At 41.6% G+C, this 19,412-nt stretch overlaps 1 protein-coding gene across 1 annotated transcript; it reads right to left on the bottom strand.

Moving 5' to 3' along the window:
* Nucleotides 1–8,820: 8,820 nt before the first annotated feature.
* On the bottom strand, nucleotides 8,821–13,021 carry LOC139369411 (ubiquitin carboxyl-terminal hydrolase 37-like). The gene is made up of 11 exons (XM_071108688.1): nucleotides 12,924–13,021; nucleotides 12,548–12,679; nucleotides 11,792–11,924; nucleotides 11,546–11,682; nucleotides 11,270–11,369; nucleotides 11,061–11,140; nucleotides 10,798–10,866; nucleotides 10,616–10,709; nucleotides 10,099–10,180; nucleotides 9,135–9,270; nucleotides 8,821–9,065 (listed from the first exon to the last, which is right to left on the bottom strand). The coding sequence occupies exons 1-11, from the start codon at nucleotides 13,019–13,021 to the stop codon at nucleotides 9,029–9,031; spliced, it is 1,098 nt and encodes a 365-aa protein (XP_070964789.1). The 3' UTR covers nucleotides 8,821–9,028.
* Between the last annotated feature and the right edge of the window lie 6,391 nt (nucleotides 13,022–19,412).

Below are 19,412 nucleotides of genomic sequence, written 5' to 3'. Positions count from 1 at the left end.
TTTTTAAACCCGTAGGTACTGGTCTCCACATCAGCCTGATAATGGTGATGGCAAACCAGAATATGGTGAGGAGGACTGTGTTCACATACGTAACAATCAGAGTCATCTGGAGGCGTGGAATGACTTGTCATGTGGCATCAAACTCAACTGGATTTGTGAGAAAGTGCTTTAACATCACCATGACAACATACTGTAACACATACAGTAGCCTAGAGTGCAAACAACTTCCTCCTTCATTCTCTCTCATTCTCTCTGTCTGTCTCTCTCTCTCACACACACACCATCACACACCCTCATTCAGACATGCGCTCGAACACATGCATGCACGTACACTAACGCACACACACACACACACACCTATTGTTGTATTTCTTTGTGGTATCATTTTAATAAAAGTCTTAATTTGCTTCTTGTAGCTTCATTCAACATTAATTCAGTACATTTGACTTTGTGCATTTACATAATATTCAATTAAAATATATTCTACAGATATTTACATGCTCCAATTCAGGCCTGGTGATGACATTCTCAACAGTACCAAACCACCATTACATACACTGTATAGGAAGGAGGGGACTGTATCACCAATCAATGAGTGTAGTAGAGATATCAAAGAATGTTACTTAATAATATTTAACAGTCAGTCTTTGTTGTCAAGTTACATATAAGCACAATATCAAATGCTCATATTTGACTGTTGTTACCTTATATGGGTCCCAAAAGAGGGAAGGGAAGTGGATATTTCCAGTGGTTCAACCAGCTGTCACTCAAAAACTCCTCAACCAATCAGGTTGATCCTCACTGGTTAAGCATACCCACCCTCAATAACCACTTGGTGTAATCTTGTGGTGAAAAATCTATTGTCTGGTCATTATAATGACCCATGTTTGTAGTCCTGGACCTCCTGAACATGTTGATGTATATTTGGGAGTAAACAGAGGGTCCAAATCAGCAGAAAGGTGAAAGGAAGGAGGAGTTCTGGAAACTCCCTGAATTATCTTGGGGCTGTTACATATGATATGTAATATATGTTAACAGCTAGTCTTTGTTCTCCACTTCCCCTCTATGATCTATATCTTCCTGGTATGATAGTGTCCTGTCCATCATCACAAATAGCAAGTCCCATTCCCTGGGCAGGAGGAATGTTTTGAGATATACTCTGGACAAGATGACCATGTAGAGACATGGAATGATTTATATTGTTCTGCAGAAAATGGTTTAACAATAACCACTGGAACAATCTCTCACAAGCACAAACACAGTGTGCAAACTTGTTATATTTTTGCATTAGCATAGCCACAACTACCGGTGTCATTTTGTTGATACTTCCCTAGAGTTAACACCTATAGGAGTCACACAGACAGAGACACACAGAGGATTCAGAGATACCACAAGAAGCAGAGAATTAACGTATAGAGGGCTTGCAGTTGATGTACGACGCCTCCTGGCAGCCAAGTTGGAAGACCACCACATTAATTCTAGAATCAGAGACTTAATGTATAGTAGACCTACATAGAAAGAAATACTTAGGTACTGTTAAAGATGTCAAAGGTCATCTATGCTGAGCCAGATATGAACAAGAATGTCAAATTTGACAGAGGTGAGATGGAGGAGAGGATTGTAGATATCTACATCAGTGCAGACACCCTGAGAGACGGTGAGACCAACACCAAGAGAGAAGAGACAGCAGACACTGCTCCTAATAATGGACCAGGAGCCCAGCACTCAGGTAACACACACACACACACACCCACACACACACACACAAACACACACACACACACACACACACACACACACACAAACACACACACACACACACACACACACACACACACACACACACACACACACACACACACACACACACACACACACCCACACACACACACAAACACACACACACACACACACACACACACACACACACAAAAAAACATTAAAGTCTCTTGTATGTGTCCACAGAGCCTAATAGATCAGTGAAGAGACCCTTCCTAGTTGCTGCAGTGTTTCTGGGGCTGCTGTGTGTTCTACTGGCTGGGATCATAGGCCTGTCTGTCTACTGTGAGTTTGTCTCCAAGTTCATTGCTTATCACCTAATTGTAAGAAGTGCTGGTTACTAAGCCTATTTACCAGGTGTTTTACTTAGTAACTATGTGTTTATACTTTATAGATAACAGAGTCATCAAAGATTTTGAGGATAAAAGGAATAACCTGTTCCAGAGTTTCTCCCTTTTTAAAATCAACGCAACTGAAGAGAGAGACCAGCTACAGACCAGATACAACAACCTGACTAGAGAGAGAGACCAGCTACAGACCAGATACAATAACCTGACTAAAGAGAAAGACCAGCTACAGACCAGATACAACAACCTGACTAAAGAGAGAGACCAGCTACAGATCAGATACAACAACCTGACTGAAGAGAGAGACCAGCTACAGACCAGATACAACAACCTGACTAGAGAGAGAGACCAGATACAGACCAGATACAACAACCTGACTAAAGAGAGAGACCAGATACAGACCAGATACAACAACCTGAATAAAGAGAGAGACCAGTTACAGATCAGATAAAACAACCTGACTGAAGAGAGAGACCAGTTACAGACCAGATACAACAACCTGACTAGAGAGAGAGACCAGATACAGACCAGATACAACAACCTGACTGAAGAGAGAGACCAGTTACAGACCAGATACAACAACCTGACTAAAGAGAGAGACCAGCTACAGACCAGATACAACAACCTGACTACAGAGAAAGGCCATATTCAGGCAAAGCTTTTTGTGATAGGTGAGATATAAACTGTGATAAATTATAATAATTACATATCAATGGGTTTTTGAGTATAGAGATACTGACTAAGTTTCTCAATGTGTTCACCTTTGCTCTTCAACAGAGCAGCATTGTCAGGAGGGATGGAGATACTTTGACTCCAGTTTGTACTTCCTGTCTACTGAGGAGAAAACCTGGAAGCAGAGCAGAGAGGACTGTAAGGGGAGAGGAGCAGACCTCGTGATCATAAACAGTAGAGAGGAACAGGTGAGAGAGAGAACAGACAGGACTGTAAGGGGAGAGGAGCAGACCTCGTGATCATAAACAGCAGAGAGAGAGAGAGAGAAAGAGAGAGCGATAGAGAGAGAGAGAGAGAGAGAGAGAGAGAGAGAGAGAGTAGGTATACTTTTCATCAGTACACTAATATGTTTGCAGTGTTTTATAAATATATTAAGGGTGACATTATCTTAATCTTTCTCAACAACAGACATTTGTCTTGAACCTCCACCTGAGAGTCTGGATTGGTCTAAATGACTCTGTTACTGAGGGGATCTGGAAGTGGGTGGATGGCACCACACTGACCACAGGGTGAGAGATTTGACCATTTTACCCTGTGAAATGGAGATACAAAACAACAATGATATTTTGCTTCCAATCATATTCATCAAAATGTATGTTTCTACTTATGAATGTTATTCAATGAGAACTAGAGATGTATCTTAGAAATCAAGTCATATTTTTAGATTAAAATGTTATTATATAAAAAATACATGTCATTGTTAATGTTCCATTCTTGATTACATCTTACAGAGTGTTTCTTTAAAACTGTAAAAACATAGGACCGTGTCTATAATTGAGGAGGATGTTTTCACCAGTGTCTGACTGTCTGGTTTTCTGTGTTCTGTGTTGTTTAGGTACTGGGGGAAAGGACAGCCTAATAATGGTGGTCTGTTCCCTGGGCAGGAGGACTGTGTTGAGATATACTATAGACAAGCTGATCCTGTACAGACATGGTACGATGACAATTGTGGCACAAATCATAACTGGATCTGTGAGAAAGAGGTGTAACAATAACCTCTCTCTCTCTCTCTCTCTCTCTCTCTCTCTCTCTCTCTCATAGTTATTATGTTGATCATGTGGATTATGATTATTATGTTGGTTGGATACAGTGCTGAATGGTTAAGTGATGATTCCACCTATTGGTTAAAGTGAGAGATGAACATACCAAAGAGATTAAATAGTTGTATTACAGACTTGCCTACGGGTTCTTTTTTAATGCACCCTTACTTGATTCCTCCTCACATCTTCTCTCCTCCCCTCTGTCTCAAAACACATTGGACAATACAATCCTAGGGGATGGACCTTGGATCTTCTCCTCTAATAGGGTTGAGAAGGAGGAGAAGAGAAAGGAGGAGAGGAATCTAGGAAGACGAATTGAGATAGAGCCTTAGTGTCAGAGAGAGACAGAGGAGGAAGAAGAAAATTAAGAGAATGAGGAAGAGAGAAAAAATAAGACAAATAATTGTTGTGTTTAGATTAAGAGGAGAGAATGTAGACATACTGAACTCTGTAAAATTATTCTTCATTATTTTTTATTAGAAACATGTCATGTGATTTGCCATAGGCTTATGCTTATTAAAAAACAAGTGAGTCCAATTATTAACCGATGATTATCACTTTAATAATAAGAATAACAAAGACACAGATTTTTTTCTGGTGAGAACTGGCAAAATGTATCACAAACTCATCCGTGTTGGGGGAGCCTGCCCTCCTTGACTCAACACTGAGAATTCCGAGGTGACTTAACCTCAACCATTGTTGTCCTGAGGTGGGTTTTAATCAGTAAAGCTGAGAAGCTTCTCTCGCAGGAAGCACTGCTGACTGGTGTAACAACAGAAATCTTACAGCATCGAAATAGCTCATGGAAGACATCCTTAGAAGGTTCTAGAAACACAACAAAGTCAAGGAAAGTAGACGGTCTGTCCCTTCCACTTTTTTCTCTCCTATCAAGAAGCCGCTTGGTTTGATGAAACTCATGATTGATGTCCTCTAAATCTGACTCAAAGGTCAAAGGCAAACAGGACCCCTTGCATGATCTCGCAATTCTTCTTTGAAAAACACCTCTGCAGCTTAGCTGTGAGACTGTCAAGCACCTGATAAAATATATCTCTTTCGAAGCTCTCACCATCACCTTGGTCGCAATTTTTCTGTCCTCGAGGGCTTATCATCAATGAGTAGTGAAATATTAACTTCTTTGGGACTGGGGGGCAGTATTGAGTAGCTTGGATGAATAGGGTGCCCAGAGTAAACTACCTGCTACTCAGGCCCAGTTCCTAATATATGCACATATATCCAAATCTATCCAAAACATGTCAAACGATGTCCATTTATGTCCAAATACATATATATAGATTTGGATAGAGGGCTCTGCGAGAGTGCCATGAGCTGATCACACACGCTGATCACGTGCGCTCACGTGAGCGACCTGCGTTTACATCGGATTTCTACAAAGCAATTCTCCGGTTGGAACATTATTGACGATTTATGTTAAAAACATCCTAAAGATTGATTCTATACATCGTTTGACATGTTTCTACGAACTGTAATATGACTTTTCATCTGAACTTTCGCCTGGACTTGCCCGCGCCTCGTGAGTTTGGATTGTGTACTAAACACACAAACAAAAAGGAAGTATTTGGACATAAATGGACTTTATCGAACAAATCAAACATTTATTGTGGAACTGACAAAACAAACAATACCTCACAGTGATAGGATGCAAAGAACTGAACTGAATAGTGTGTGATAATTACATACAGGTGAGTGAACAGGTGATTAGAATTTAGGTGATTGGGATCTGGAGAGTGAGCTGCATTCAGGGGATGTAAGTGTTTGAGAGTGTGAGCTGGAAAGGGGGCTGGAAAGTGAGCTGCATTCAGGGGATCTATGTGTTTGAGGGTGTGAGTTGGAAGCAGGCTAATAACTCATCAACTAGCAAAGAAAATCAAGAAATGTGCACTTGAGCGATTCTGCGCTGTGATCTGAACTGATGTGAAATGCACATTCACTCTGGTGTGATTGAACGACCACTGGTGGGCATCCCCTTCCAATAAAATTCTACTCCGTTGTGCTCTGGGTCTGCCCTAAACAAAATCACAGACTCAATCTTGCAAAGTTATATTTGTTTTGGTTTGTTGCATTGAAAAGGGGCTGATAGGATATAGATTCGATCACAGAAAAAAACATTGATCTTTATAGTGCAAACTAATGGGGTTGAACTCGGTGAAGTTCAATCTCTTCCACCTCTGTGTAGCATGGCGTTTCTTCTGCGCAGCACTCCTGGAGGAAGTGAGCGGCCACTCATATGCGCGGTTTAGAGGGAACATTGCTGTCTACTGCACAGTCTGTTTTTAAAGGCCTCTCACTTACAGTAGCAATAAGAAACTGAGTTTTAACAAGTAGCTGATCCATCAAGGAAGCATTTTTCTCTTATATAACCAGTATGACTCCTGACTAAAGAGACAGACCAGTTACAACAACCTGACTAAAGAGAGAGACCAGTTACAACAACCTGACTAAAGAGAGAGACCAGTTACAACACCCTGACTACAGAGACAGACCAGTTACAACAACCTGACTAAAGAGACAGACCAGTTACAACAACCTGACTACAGAGACAGACCAGTTACAACAACCTGACTACAGAGACAGACCAGTTACAACAACCTGACTAAAGAGACAGACCAGTTACAACACCCTGACTAAAGAGACAGACCAGTTACAACAACCTGACTACAGAGACAGACCAGTTACAACAACCTGACTACAGAGACAGACCAGTTACAACAACCTGACTAAAGAGACAGACCAGTTACAACAACCTGACTACAGAGACAGAACATTTACAACAACCTGACTACAGAGACAGACCAGTTACCACACCCTGACTAAAAAGACAGACCAGTTACAACAACCTGACTACAGAGACAGACCAGTTACCACACCCTGACTAAAAAGACAGACCAGTTACAACAACCTGACTAAAGAGACAGACCAGTTACAACAACCTGACTTGAGAGGCCATCTCAGGCAAAGCTTTTTGTGATATAGGTGAGATATAAACTGTGGTTAATTAGAAGTAAAATCAACAGCAATAGTGTGTATATATATGGGTTTGAGTATAATGATACTTGCTAACTTTCTCAATATGTTCACCTTTGCTCTTCAACAGAGCAGCATTGTCAAGAGGAATGGAGATACGTTGACTGCAGTTTCTACTTCCTGTCCTCTGAGAAGAAAATCTGGGTTTCCACCATCCTTCCACCATTTCAAAGTAGTCAAGTTTGTCAACTGGTTTGGTTTCACTATGGAATTGAGCTATAATGGAACAAATAAAGATGCGTTCTCTATCTATCTCTATGGGTCAAGGTCACAGTAATAGAAGGAAGAAACAGAGCTTGTAGAAAACAGCCAGTAGGGGGAGACACACACTTAAAAAAGTAGGTATTATACCCAACATGAGGGACTTTTCTGACCAGCATCCAACTACAACCAGATGATAGACCAAACCCAAAACTGACCATTACCTTAACCCTAACCCAACCTTATATCCATGGATGAAAAGTGGCCTGTGTTTTCAGGACAGATGCAGTACATAAGACCTACATAGAATGTGAATAATGTCATTAAGGGCACGTCTCAAATGGCACCATATTCCCTGTATAGTGCACTACTTTTGACCAGGGTCCATCAATATATGGAGTATTGAAAACTTTTACAAAGTATTGACTTAGGACGTGAATACTTATGTAAATTCTATATTATATTTAATTTTCAATACATTTGCAAACATTTCTAAAAATATGTTTTAACTTTGTCGTTATGGGGTATTTTGTGTAGTTGAGTGAGAGAAAAAAATACATTTACTGCATTTTAAATTAAGTTTGTAACACAACAACATGTGTAAGAAGTCTAGGGGTGTGTGTTAAGTCACTGTATGTTAAACATGAATGCTCTAATTGTAAGTCTGCTAAATGACTAAAATGGAAATGTAATAGTAATTAATGGTAAATAATGTATTGTGTAACTTTGGGGTCATTTTTATTGTAAATAAGAATAGAATACCATGATTAAAGACAATCATGAATGAATTGTGAATAAATGAGTGAGGAAGTTACAGAGGTATAAATATCATACCCCCCCAAAAATGCTAACCCCCCTATTATTGGTAATGGTGGGAGGTTAGCATGTCTTGGGGGTATGATATAAAATGCTAACCTCCACTATTATTGGTAATGGTGAGAGGTTAGCATGTCTTGGGGGTATGATATAACATGCTAACCTCCCCTATTATTGGTAATGGTGAGAGGTTAGCATGTCTTGGGGGTATGATATAAAATGCTAACATCCCTATTATTGGTAATGGTGAGAGGTTAGCATGTCTTGGGGGTATGATATAAAATGCTAACATCCCTATTATTGGTAATGGTGAGAGGTTAGCATGTCTTGGGGGTATGATATAAAATGCTAACCTCCCCTATTATTGGTAATGGTGAGAGGTTATCATGTCTTGGGGATATGATATAAAATGCTAACCTCCCCTATTATTGGTAATGGTGAGAGGTTAGCATGTCTTGGGGGTATGATCCTCTGTAACTTTCTCACTCAACATTATTTACCATTTATTAAATTAAAGGTGACATTCTGTACAGTCACCACATATGAAACATTTGATCTCCAATCCAAAACGCTGGCGTATAGAGCCAAATGAAAAGTTGTAGCTTCAATGTCAAATAAATACGTAAAGGAGTGTACGTGAGATAAGAAAAGACAGTATGTCACGTCACACCACATTTAATAGTGACAGGTCACAATGGTACAGTAAGGGTGTGGCGTCATTGTAAACATCGTTGATATTAAGCATCTCAATCACATCATTGAGGCAAGTCTGAGGGTGTTGGGGCTGGGTCTTGTTCTGCCCATGTTGAGACTGGGCGTGGTTCTTCCCATGTTGAGGCTGGGCTGGGTGTGTTGATGTTGGGCCCAGTGCTGCCCCTGTTGTGGCTGGGCTCGGGGTTGTTGATGTTGGGCCAAGTGCTACCCCTTTCGAGGCAGGTGTGTGAGTGTTGAGGCTGGGCTGGGGGTTTTGAGGCTGGGCCTGGTACCACCCCTGTTGAGACAGGTCTGAGTGTTTGGAGGCTGGTCCAGGTGCTGCCCCTGTTTAGGCTGGGGCTGATGCTGGTGGCCCTGTTAGGCCCTGTGTGCTGGGGCCTCCCGCTCTATTGCCCTGTAGGGTGAAAGGAACCGTACACATAAATAGCAACACAAGAATATAGATGGTGAGAGTAAACATTACCTGAACATATAGAAGAGCATGTAGGCACTCCGGGCTCTGGTCCTCAGCACAGTGGCTTCATTGGACATTGACACCTGGCTGTCGTTACAGCAGAACCAGTTTCCACTGGCATGCAATATGTCACTAATGTAGTGCCCTGTGGAACAAGGAAGACAGACTAGAGGTCAAGGGTCAGGCTATTGTGGATAATAGAGTGTTTCGTAACAGTTAAACAGTTCATTTGGGAGGTATTTTATCTTTTACATGTGTCAAGTTTTGAAATCAGAGATAAACAAATACACATGGCATATAATTAGGCATGCCTCTCCATTCTTTTGAATTAAATTGAGTAAACTCTAAACATATTGCAGTGCTTGTTGGGATGACACTTCACTCTGAAGCCTGCAGCCTTGCTCGCTTGGCCAAAATGGCTGTTGGAGGGTCTAATTATCCCCTACCCCAGGGTTCCACAAATGGCGGCCCGCGGGACAAATTTGGTCCAAGGGTGATTTTATTTGGCCCCTATGTTTTCTGACAAAATAAAACGTAATTGTTAAAAGACTGTAAAAACACCAGCAAATCAGCTCCAAGTGATTTTTATTTTGGAAATCTGTTTCAAAGTGTTCCCACGCACAATAAAGAGATATATGTGGTTGTACACAAATGTAAGCAAGGTTTGAAATGAGTCAAATATTATATCTGTTTGGCCTTCCTACGGTATATTTGCAGTCTACAAATTTTAGTAATTTTGTTCCACACCCCTTCCCATCTGGCTAAGAAAAAAAATGGACCAGAATCTAGTTGATGATCCCTGGCCCTCACCCTCGATAATTTTCACTCCCTCAGCTTTGGGATGCTTGTGTATACGGCAGAGGCACACGTGAACATGCAAATTGAGATCCAAGGAGAAGGGAGTGATTTGGAATTCAGCTGATGTCATATGTATTGTGCATCTGCATGTGTGTGTTTGATGGTATTTACTTACCGGAGTTTGCGGAGCCTCCCAAATGAGAGACTACGCCAGTCAGCTGGTAGTAACCATTCACTGACTGTACTGGCTTCTGCTTCTGTAAGAAAACACATGTGATCATATGATTCTCATTTCCTCTACAGTCCACCACACTGTCTACAGTCTACTACAGTACTAGTCTACTACAGGTCTACTACATCGTGTACTCTTCATAACTATCTCAGTGTCCTGTCATAACTTATTTTTCACTGGTTTCACTCTCTCTCTCTTCTCACCACTGAGGCAGTCAGCAACACTTTCCCTCTTTCCTGCTCCTTTGAATCTGAGGGGTCAAATATACATATCAAGAGCTGTGAAAACGTGGTCACTTGTCTGAATTGCTCTGGTCTAAAACAGCTCCCATACATCACTAAAGATATCTGAGAAACATTTTAAATTGCAGCTTCCAGCTTCTCTGTCAGCAGGACCGTTTTGGGAGTGGGTGGTTTGTGTGGTGTTGGAGCAAGAATAGTGTTATGGTGCCATGACCTACCTGAACAGCAGAGGGCGCTGTCTTTGGCCGCTCCAGGTGGGCTGGAGACTTGGCTGGCGAGGGTCTGGGGGATGGACCCCTGGATGCTGGGGGCCTGGTTGGTGAGGGCCTGTGGGCTGGCACTGTGCAGGTGTGGCACCATGTCCCCACAGAGGGTGGAGAGCCTCAGCTCCGAAGGAAACAAAAGAGGAGCCTCCAGCTTCTCCAACCCCCCAGGTCCTCCAAACCTCTTCAGATGCAGAACCAGCACACTGCCCAGAAACAGAAAGGAAGAGAGATGAACAGACAGACAATGAAACCAGTCAACAAAATAACAGATGAGTGAAATTTGTTTGGTGGTGCTCACCTCTAAGTCCTACAACCTGCTCAGGAAGGTAACTACTCCTAAAGGCTCAGGACATTAAACACTGCTAGTACTATGAGAGGTTATAAAGGGACAACTCACAGAGGCAGTGTGTGGAACTGCTCCACCTTTGAGGCGTGGAGGCCTTTACAGCCCTCACATGTGAATTCAACCTGTTCACTCTGGTTAGAAACAAAAGCATTACATAATAAATGATACCACTACAATAATAAGATAGTGTATTCTGAGGCAGTGGGCAGCTTGCCCTGGGTGTTAGTCTCTACATGCAGGGCTGAGCCCTAAGTGCTGACTTTGAAAGTGAGTGCTAGGCTGTTCAGCAAGGTGCGCTCAGGGCTGATGTCCAATGAGAGGTGGTTGTAGTCCTCTCTGGTGGACGACTCGCGCCCACAGCTTCAGAAGCAGGACAAAGAGAAGAAGAATGCATCAAGTCTGTTTCTGTTTCAGGTCTCTACAATGTTTCTGTTATGCCATGTGTTTTGTAATACTAATATATACTGTATATATATATATATATATAGAAAGATCATGTTCTCAGTAGATACATTACAACCAATGGGATCTCTTACCTGGTACATTTGCGCACCGACACAAGCTGGAACTCCAGCTGGGAGACAGGGCAGGTGTAGTTCATCCCGAGTGTCTTCAGAATCATGCCCTCCTCCTTCAGCTGGCACAGCATATTGACAAGTAACTCGTGTGCGTCCTATGATGAGGAAGAGAAAGAAACACACCAAGATGAAAGCAAATTAAAAAGAGAAAATGAACCATTGCAAGAAGAGCACTCGTACACAAGAGAGTAGTGCCTCACTTACCTGTTGCGTGTCCCCCAGATACTTCAAATCGTATCCCGACAAGGAGTACTTGACCTTCCACATGAGGTCTGCTTTTGAGGCCTGGTATGCCACACTGTCAGGTAGACCCGAACGGTGCACATCAGACAGACACCTGTAGGGGAGACAGAGAGTAAGTTAGCAGCCGACTGGATGTTGTCAACCTACTGGCTTACGCCTGAAGAGGCAGATGAGTATATACAAATATGTTTTATCTAGTGGCACCCCATCATTAGAAATGTTTCATTCGATTTGATGCAATTTCACCTTTGAGGACGGACAATGAAGCCAAACAACAAAAATGTATTGTTTATTCTCCTAAGATATTTGGTTTGGATACTGCTCTCAATTCCAGAGCATTTAAAAAAAACGACCAAATTTCCCACGGTAAGGTGGAATGTTCAGTCAATGAGCATTATGGGTCATGTAGTCATTCTACACTTTCCAAATTGGCCTACAAAATGCCTACATCATAATCAGTGTGTCATTGTTGTTCCTCTTGGTTATGAAGATTCCAAAAACAAAAAGAAACTGGAAAATAAACCATAAATACAATACACAGCAAAATATGAAGTGGTTAAGGTTAGGAAAAGGGTTAGGATTAGTGAAAGTGCTATCTTAACCTGCTACGACAATCCCTTTCTGTAGAAGTGGCGTGAAAAGAGTGTCCCTTCTTTAATTTATGACCACAATTAATGGCTGTGTGGGGTGAGTGTCTGCTTTTGAGCCTTCCCTTACCTGAGCAGGTTGGAGAAGGGGGAGGAGCTCCAGAGTTGTTCCTGGTGCAGGATTTCCTTTGAGAAGGAAGGCAGGACCAGGAGGCACTGCAGGGTGGCGTTAAGGAAGCAAGTGTTGCCAATGTTAGGCAACCTGTGAAGAAGAATCAGTCATCAGTACACACATAGAGATTAATCATAACCTTCACATCTCTATAAAGTGATGATAATGGCAGGGGATGTCCTTTAGACCAAGATTGACATAATTCATGGGTTTATAAATATCTAATAAAACGGACATGCTAGATAGTAAGCCTTATCCCCATAGTATATCAGACACTGATCTCTAAACAATAAAGAACTTATATTCAATGCATTTGCAGTGTGTTGTGGTTTACCCAAGGAGTTCCATGTTGACCAGTTCCCCCCATTCTCCTCTGGCCCCCTGGGTCTCTTCTGACCCTCTGGTGGCTGAGTTGGCCCTGGGAAGAGTCATGCTTCTGGTGGCTGAGCTGGCCCTGGGAAGAGTCATGCTTCTGGTGGCTGAGCTGGCCCTGGGAAGAGTCATGCTTCTTGTGGCTGAGCTGGCCCTGGGAAGAGTCATGCTTCTTGTGGCTGAGCTGGCCCTGGGAAGAGTCATGCTTCTGGTGGCTGAGCTGGCCCTGGGAAGAGTCATGCTTCTGGTGGCTGAGACTGGTCTCTGGGGCATTGGACTAGAGTGTTCCTGAAGGGACAGAGGTCTGGAGGAAGGAGAGAAACAGGTCTAACGCCTCCAACACAGATATTATCACTCTACACAGTCTCTCTATTAAATACTGTATTGTACTATAAACACAGCTGAGTACTGCTGTCCATATACATGCAGTGTACCAAGTAGACCAGGTCAATAGGTTAGTACTCTCTTTATCCACTAGATGTAGACAGAAGAGGCTAAAACTACAGTTTGAGGAAAATAACTTTCTGGGACTGTGTTTATCAAGTGTCTCAGAGTAGGAGTCTGATCTAGGACCAGTTTTGCATTTTAGATCATAGATCAATGAATCAGATTATTATGGACAGAGAGGACCTGATCCTAGATTAGCACTCATACTGTTGATTAACACTGGCCCTGGTCTGGTAGCACTAAACCCAACTCTCCAAAGAGACTCTAGGATGGCACTGTACTTTATGTTAGGATTACCTGACTGTTGTGCCCTGCTGACTGGTGTCTCCATGACGGTCCAGAGGGTTGGTAGGAGAGGAAGAACTAGGCTGGGACACCACTGGAGAGGATTTCACTGGGGAAGGGTTTTTGGCAGGTGACCGGGGTACAGAGGGTTGTTTAGCAGGAGAGCAAGGCTGAGAGGAACATTTAACAGGAGAGGGAGGTGGATGGAGGGAGGAGAGTTGGTCAGAGGGTGAGGGGTCAGAGGTAGCGGAGCCATTCCGTTCAGAACGGTCAGATGGAATTGGAGAGGGGGATGAAGTGCCCCTCTCCTTCTTCTTTCTTGTCTTCTGCTCCACATCAACTGAATTTGCTTTCTGACGTTTTTTCTGTTGACAAGGAAATGTGATAGTGCTAAATACTTTTTTCCCAGATCCCCAGCCAATGGAAGAGGGGGGTCATAAGAGTAGGAAGAGGTTGGCCTAAATGGAGAATCATAGGTATCTATCCTAAACCTCAAATAACACAGTATAGACAGGTTACATTGAGTGACATTTGCAATAGCAGAACTTCATGTACATTTCATGTACACTTTTTACGTATTCGTCAATCAGAATGTAATTCTACTTTTATTCTTCCCACTAGGTTTAAGAGAAACATACTACTCCAGAATTATAGTAGTTGTTCATTGATTAAATGACCTGATTTCATACCTTTTTGCACCAGCAGAAACAAGCCATGTCGATAACCAATGAAGACTGATACATTTCCACATTAACCCATTGTTCAAATTGGCTTTAAGACCATTGTGATGTCATCGGTCATGTATGACACCACCACCTGGCAACCCAATCTATAACATTTTAAAATATATTGTTCAATGAACAAATATGTTTAATTGAAGAGCAAAGTTATGCAGTATACATACAATATTGTAGATAATATGCTCCATTGTATTCTTGTTTCTTTTTACATTCATTTTTTGTATGTTGTTTCATTATATGTACGACCACAATAAAGTCATTTTAAGTGCCTTCATCTTCATAGTTTTTTGATAGCTTCCATGTTGTTTTTGGTTTGGTTATCGGTTTATTTAAATGCTAAATGCTGTTTCTCTTATTCACCAGCAGATGGACAAAGTGTTGGTTTAAAAGAATGTGAACAGGTGGTAGAGATTTAGCTTAAACCTCAAACAACAATCCAGATTGGTTAGGGACAGTTTTCCGTATTCAATCTTGCCCTGAGGGCAGCTCTGTCTCAAGGACATACTGAATGTGATTGGTTCAATTATAGCTCAATGGTCAGTGGGCAGAGCTTACAGTGCCCAGTGCGTGTTAAACACACTTGCTAGGTGATAAATTGGTGTTGAATGGAAGGCATAACAAAAGGTTGCTGGCATAAATTTTGTTTTCTAACCTCACTCCAACCCTTAAACAATTATTCTTACCTAAACTTAACCCAACCCTAGCTAGAGTCCCAGGTCTGTTTAGTGCTGTCTTGTCAACTCCTACTAGCTAGAGTCCCAGGTCTGTTTAGTGCTGTCTTGTCAACTCCTACTAGCTAGAGTCCCAGGTCTGTTTAGTGCTGTCTTGCCAACTCCTACTAGCTAGAGTCCCAGGTCTGTTTAGTGCTGTCTTGTCAACTCCTACTAGCTAGAGTCCCAGGTCTGTTTAGTGATGTCTTGTCAACTCCTACTAGCTAGAGTCCCAGGTCTGTTTAGTGCTGTCTTGTCAACTCCTACTAGCTAGAGTCCCAGGTCTGTTTAGTGCTGTCTTGTCAAATCCTACTAGCTAGAGTCCCAGGTCTGTTTAGTGATGTCTTGTCAACTCCTACTAGCTAGAGTCCCAGGTCTGTTTAGTGCTGTCTTGCCAACTCCTACTAGCTAGAGTCCCAGGTCTGTTTAGTGCTGTCTTGTCAACTCCTACTAGCTAGAGTCCCAGGTCTGTTTAGTGCTGTCTTGCCAACTCCTACTAGCTAGAGTCCCAGGTCTGTTTAGTGCTGTCTTGTCAAGTCCTACTAGCTAGAGTCCCAGGTCTGTTTAGTGCTGTCTTGCCAACTCCTACTAGCTAGAGTCCCAGGTCTGTTTAGTGCTGTCTTGTCAACTCCTACTAGCTAGAGTCCCAGGTCTGTTTAGTGCTGTCTTGCCAACTCCTACTAGCTAGAGTCCCAGGTCTGTTTAGAGCTGTCTTGCCAACTCCTCCAGTGGTTCTTTCTTAAAAACTTGCGGGCTGCCGCAGAATTCTATGGCACATTATTTATTATTTAAGTGTCAGACATTGTTGCCATTAACGCTCGTTAGAGCTAGTTTGACCACCAGAGAGCATCTTTGAGAAACATTTAACCGTTTTTAATATGAAACTAATCGTTGGATAACAGATCTGCTCTCGGAACTCATTTACACACGTTACTGTGTGTGTTTCGATTCTCTCTCGCACAAACACACACATACACGCTCACCCTCTATAACCACTCTTTATATTTACAGTGGTGATGGACAGCTGGAGGCATTTCGTTGTGAATTCTGAAAACAAGCCAACCTAACTCAGAAATACATTTCACTGGTTGCCATGGTGAATAACCCAATAATAATTGGTTGGACACATGAAAGGAAACAAAGAGTTTACCGGAAACTCAAAATGAAAATACTTGCAGATTAATTCAGATCAACAAATTACAATAGTAGATCTAATTACATTTAGAGGATTCTAAATTAATATCTAATGGGCTTTTATACAATGATAATGCAGGGATAATAATAAATTCATATATTTGTAAGGGTTGGGCAAATCTGGTTTTAGAGTACTTAAGCATTGAATACATTGAAGTTTCTCTGACTGCCTGCAACATCTACAGTGGTACAATATAAATATATTTTTGAATTACTTTTAAAATGTATATGTTTATTAAGTTGTCTTGCTTTTCTCAGAGCAGCACAAAACGGTGCTGAAATAGTTGACCATACACAGGTAGACTTTTGCTTCAAATCCTATTGTAACATTTGGATGACATTGGGAGTTTCAGTAAGCAACAATTTGTTGCCTTCATTAGCCTACTTTATTCTTAAAATAACTCCAGCACATAAAAGAGAAAGGAGCCTTAATTAATTAAACAATAAAGTGATTTAATTCACAAATGCATTTGACTGTACTTAATATTGGCCATCAACCAGAAACACACCGTGGTAGAAACATGTTATTGATTATTCTTTTATTTTTTACTATTTCAAAATGCACACGTTTAATAAGCTACTGTGCAGTCTGACAAGTAAACATAGCCCACAGTACATAGTAAACATAGCCCACAGTACATAGTAAACATGGCCCACAGTACATAGTAAACATGGCCCACAGTACATAGTAAACATAGCCCACAGTACATAGTAAACATAGCCCACAGTACATAGTAAACATAGCCCACAGTACATAGTAAACATAGCCCACAGTACATAGTAAACATAGCCCACAGTACATAGTAAACATAGTCCACAGTGCATAGTAAACATGGCCCACAGTACATAGTAAACATAGCCCACAGTACATAGTAAACATAGCCCACAGTACATAGTAATCATGGCAAAGATGCTTAATTCCTTACATAAGGGAGAGCAGGCCATGTCAAGACTTTCTCAGTGACCTCAAGTACTCATTAACTCTGTCTTGAATGTTTTTTCGGGATGCATCAGTCTTGGACACAGTATTAATGATGAACACCTGGAGGTTCACTAGTCAGCCACATTTGCCTCGGGATCCATCCCAGTTGGGGCGGCATGTAGTCTAGTGGTTAGAGCGTTGGGCCAGTAACCGGAAGGTTGTTGAATCAAATCCTTGAGCTGACAAGGTAAAAATCTGTTGTTCTGTCCCTGAACAAGGCAGTTAACCCACTGTTCCTAGGACGTCATTGCAAATAAGAATTTGTTCTTAAATGACTTGCCTAGTTAAATAAAATATACAAGTATCTGTCTCTGCAAATAATGGGTGATACTGATTCACGTGCACCTTCATCAGATGAGCAGAATGGTACTGCTCTGCGTCCCCAACGATTGTGGTGTCCTATGATGACATCCAGGTCAGGATAACCAATTATATATACAAAGTACTAACCCTGACTCTCGTTTTTTAAGTGTTCATAGGTCTCGGTCTATATATTCCTGGTGTTTTTTTTCACAAACAATGCTTATTTTATTTAAACGCTCTTCACACACCATGCTTACTTGAGACCAAAACTAGGGATCAATTGTAAAGTCGTGCAAGTTGGGTGAATTTTCAGCCTACATTAGCCGGGCTATGAAGAGTCTATTCTCCTGCTAATATTTCATCATGTGTGGATGGCTTCTTTTCTATTCCAATGTATTGAATGAATGTATTAACTGCTGTAATTTATCATTCTCATTCTCAAAGGTGAGTTCACAATCTCATTTTCATGTTCATGTTTAAAAGATATTGATATTTTGGAGATGATTTTGTTTTCAAATAACTGAAAATGTGCGGTTTTAATTTGATTAAAGGGGAAAAGGCCATTCATGAACATGGGCTTAGACAATAGGCCCTTTTAATTTTGTCTGGCTTGCCATTCCAAATCAAATTGTATATTTTTTCTCATATAATTTACAGGTCGCTAGGTGTGGGCAAAACCATAAAGTAGGTAAACTGTGATATGACTAAAGAGTTAATCAGGGTGATTCTTCCACAAATAGACAGGTATTTTCATCAAGTACAGGAGATGGAGTTCCTCACAGGTGTGCCTGGCATGGATTGTGACTCAATCTTATTCCTCTTCAATGCATCATTTTTATTATATTGAACTTGGCAAGTCAGTTAAGAACAAATTCTTATTTTCAATGACAGCCTATAGGAACAGTGGGTTAACTGCCTTGTTCAGGGGCAGATCAACATAATTTTACCTTGTCAGCTCAGCGATTTGATCTTGCAACCTTTCGGTTACTACGCTTTAACCTCTAGGATACCTGCCACCCCATGACTCTCCGCATGACTCTCCGACCAACCAATGCCGCCTGACTCTCCGCTAATGACGTGACTCTCCGCCAATAATTACAGTGCCTTGCGAAAGTATTCGGCCCCCTTGAACTTTGCGACCTTTTGCCACATTTCAGGCTTCAAACATAAAGTGAAGAATCAACAACAAGTGGGACACAATCATGAAGTGGAACGACATGTATTGGATATTTCAAACTTTTTTAACAAATCAAAAACGGAAAAATTGGACGTGCAAAATTATTCAGCCCCTTTACTTTCAGTGCAGCAAACTCTCTCCAGAAGTTCAGTGAGGATCTCTGAATGATCCAATGTTGATCTAAATGACTAATGATGATAAATACAATCCACCTGTGTGTAATCAAGTCTCCGAATAAATGCACCTGCACTGTGATAGTCTCAGAGGTCCGTTAAAAGCGCAGAGAGCATCATGAAGAACAAGGAACACACCAGGCAGGTCCGAGATACTGTTGTGAAGAAGTTTAAAGTAGGATTTGGATACAAAAACATTTCCCAAGCTTTAAACATCCCAAGGAGCACTGTACAAGCGATAATATTGAAATGGAAGGAGTATCAGACCACTGCAAATCTACCAAGACCTGGCCGTCCCTCTAAACTTTCAGCTCATACAAGGAGAAGACTGATCAGAGATGCAGCCAAGAGGCCCATGATCACTCTGGATGAACTGCAGAGATCTACAGCTGAGGTGGGAGACTCTGTCCATAGGACAACAATCAGTCGTATATTGCACA

The sequence above is a fragment of the Oncorhynchus clarkii genome, chromosome 17 (assembly GCF_045791955.1).
Source record: "Oncorhynchus clarkii lewisi isolate Uvic-CL-2024 chromosome 17, UVic_Ocla_1.0, whole genome shotgun sequence".
NCBI lineage: Eukaryota > Metazoa > Chordata > Actinopteri > Salmoniformes > Salmonidae > Oncorhynchus > Oncorhynchus clarkii.
This window is presented reverse-complemented; position numbering and strand designations above follow the sequence as displayed.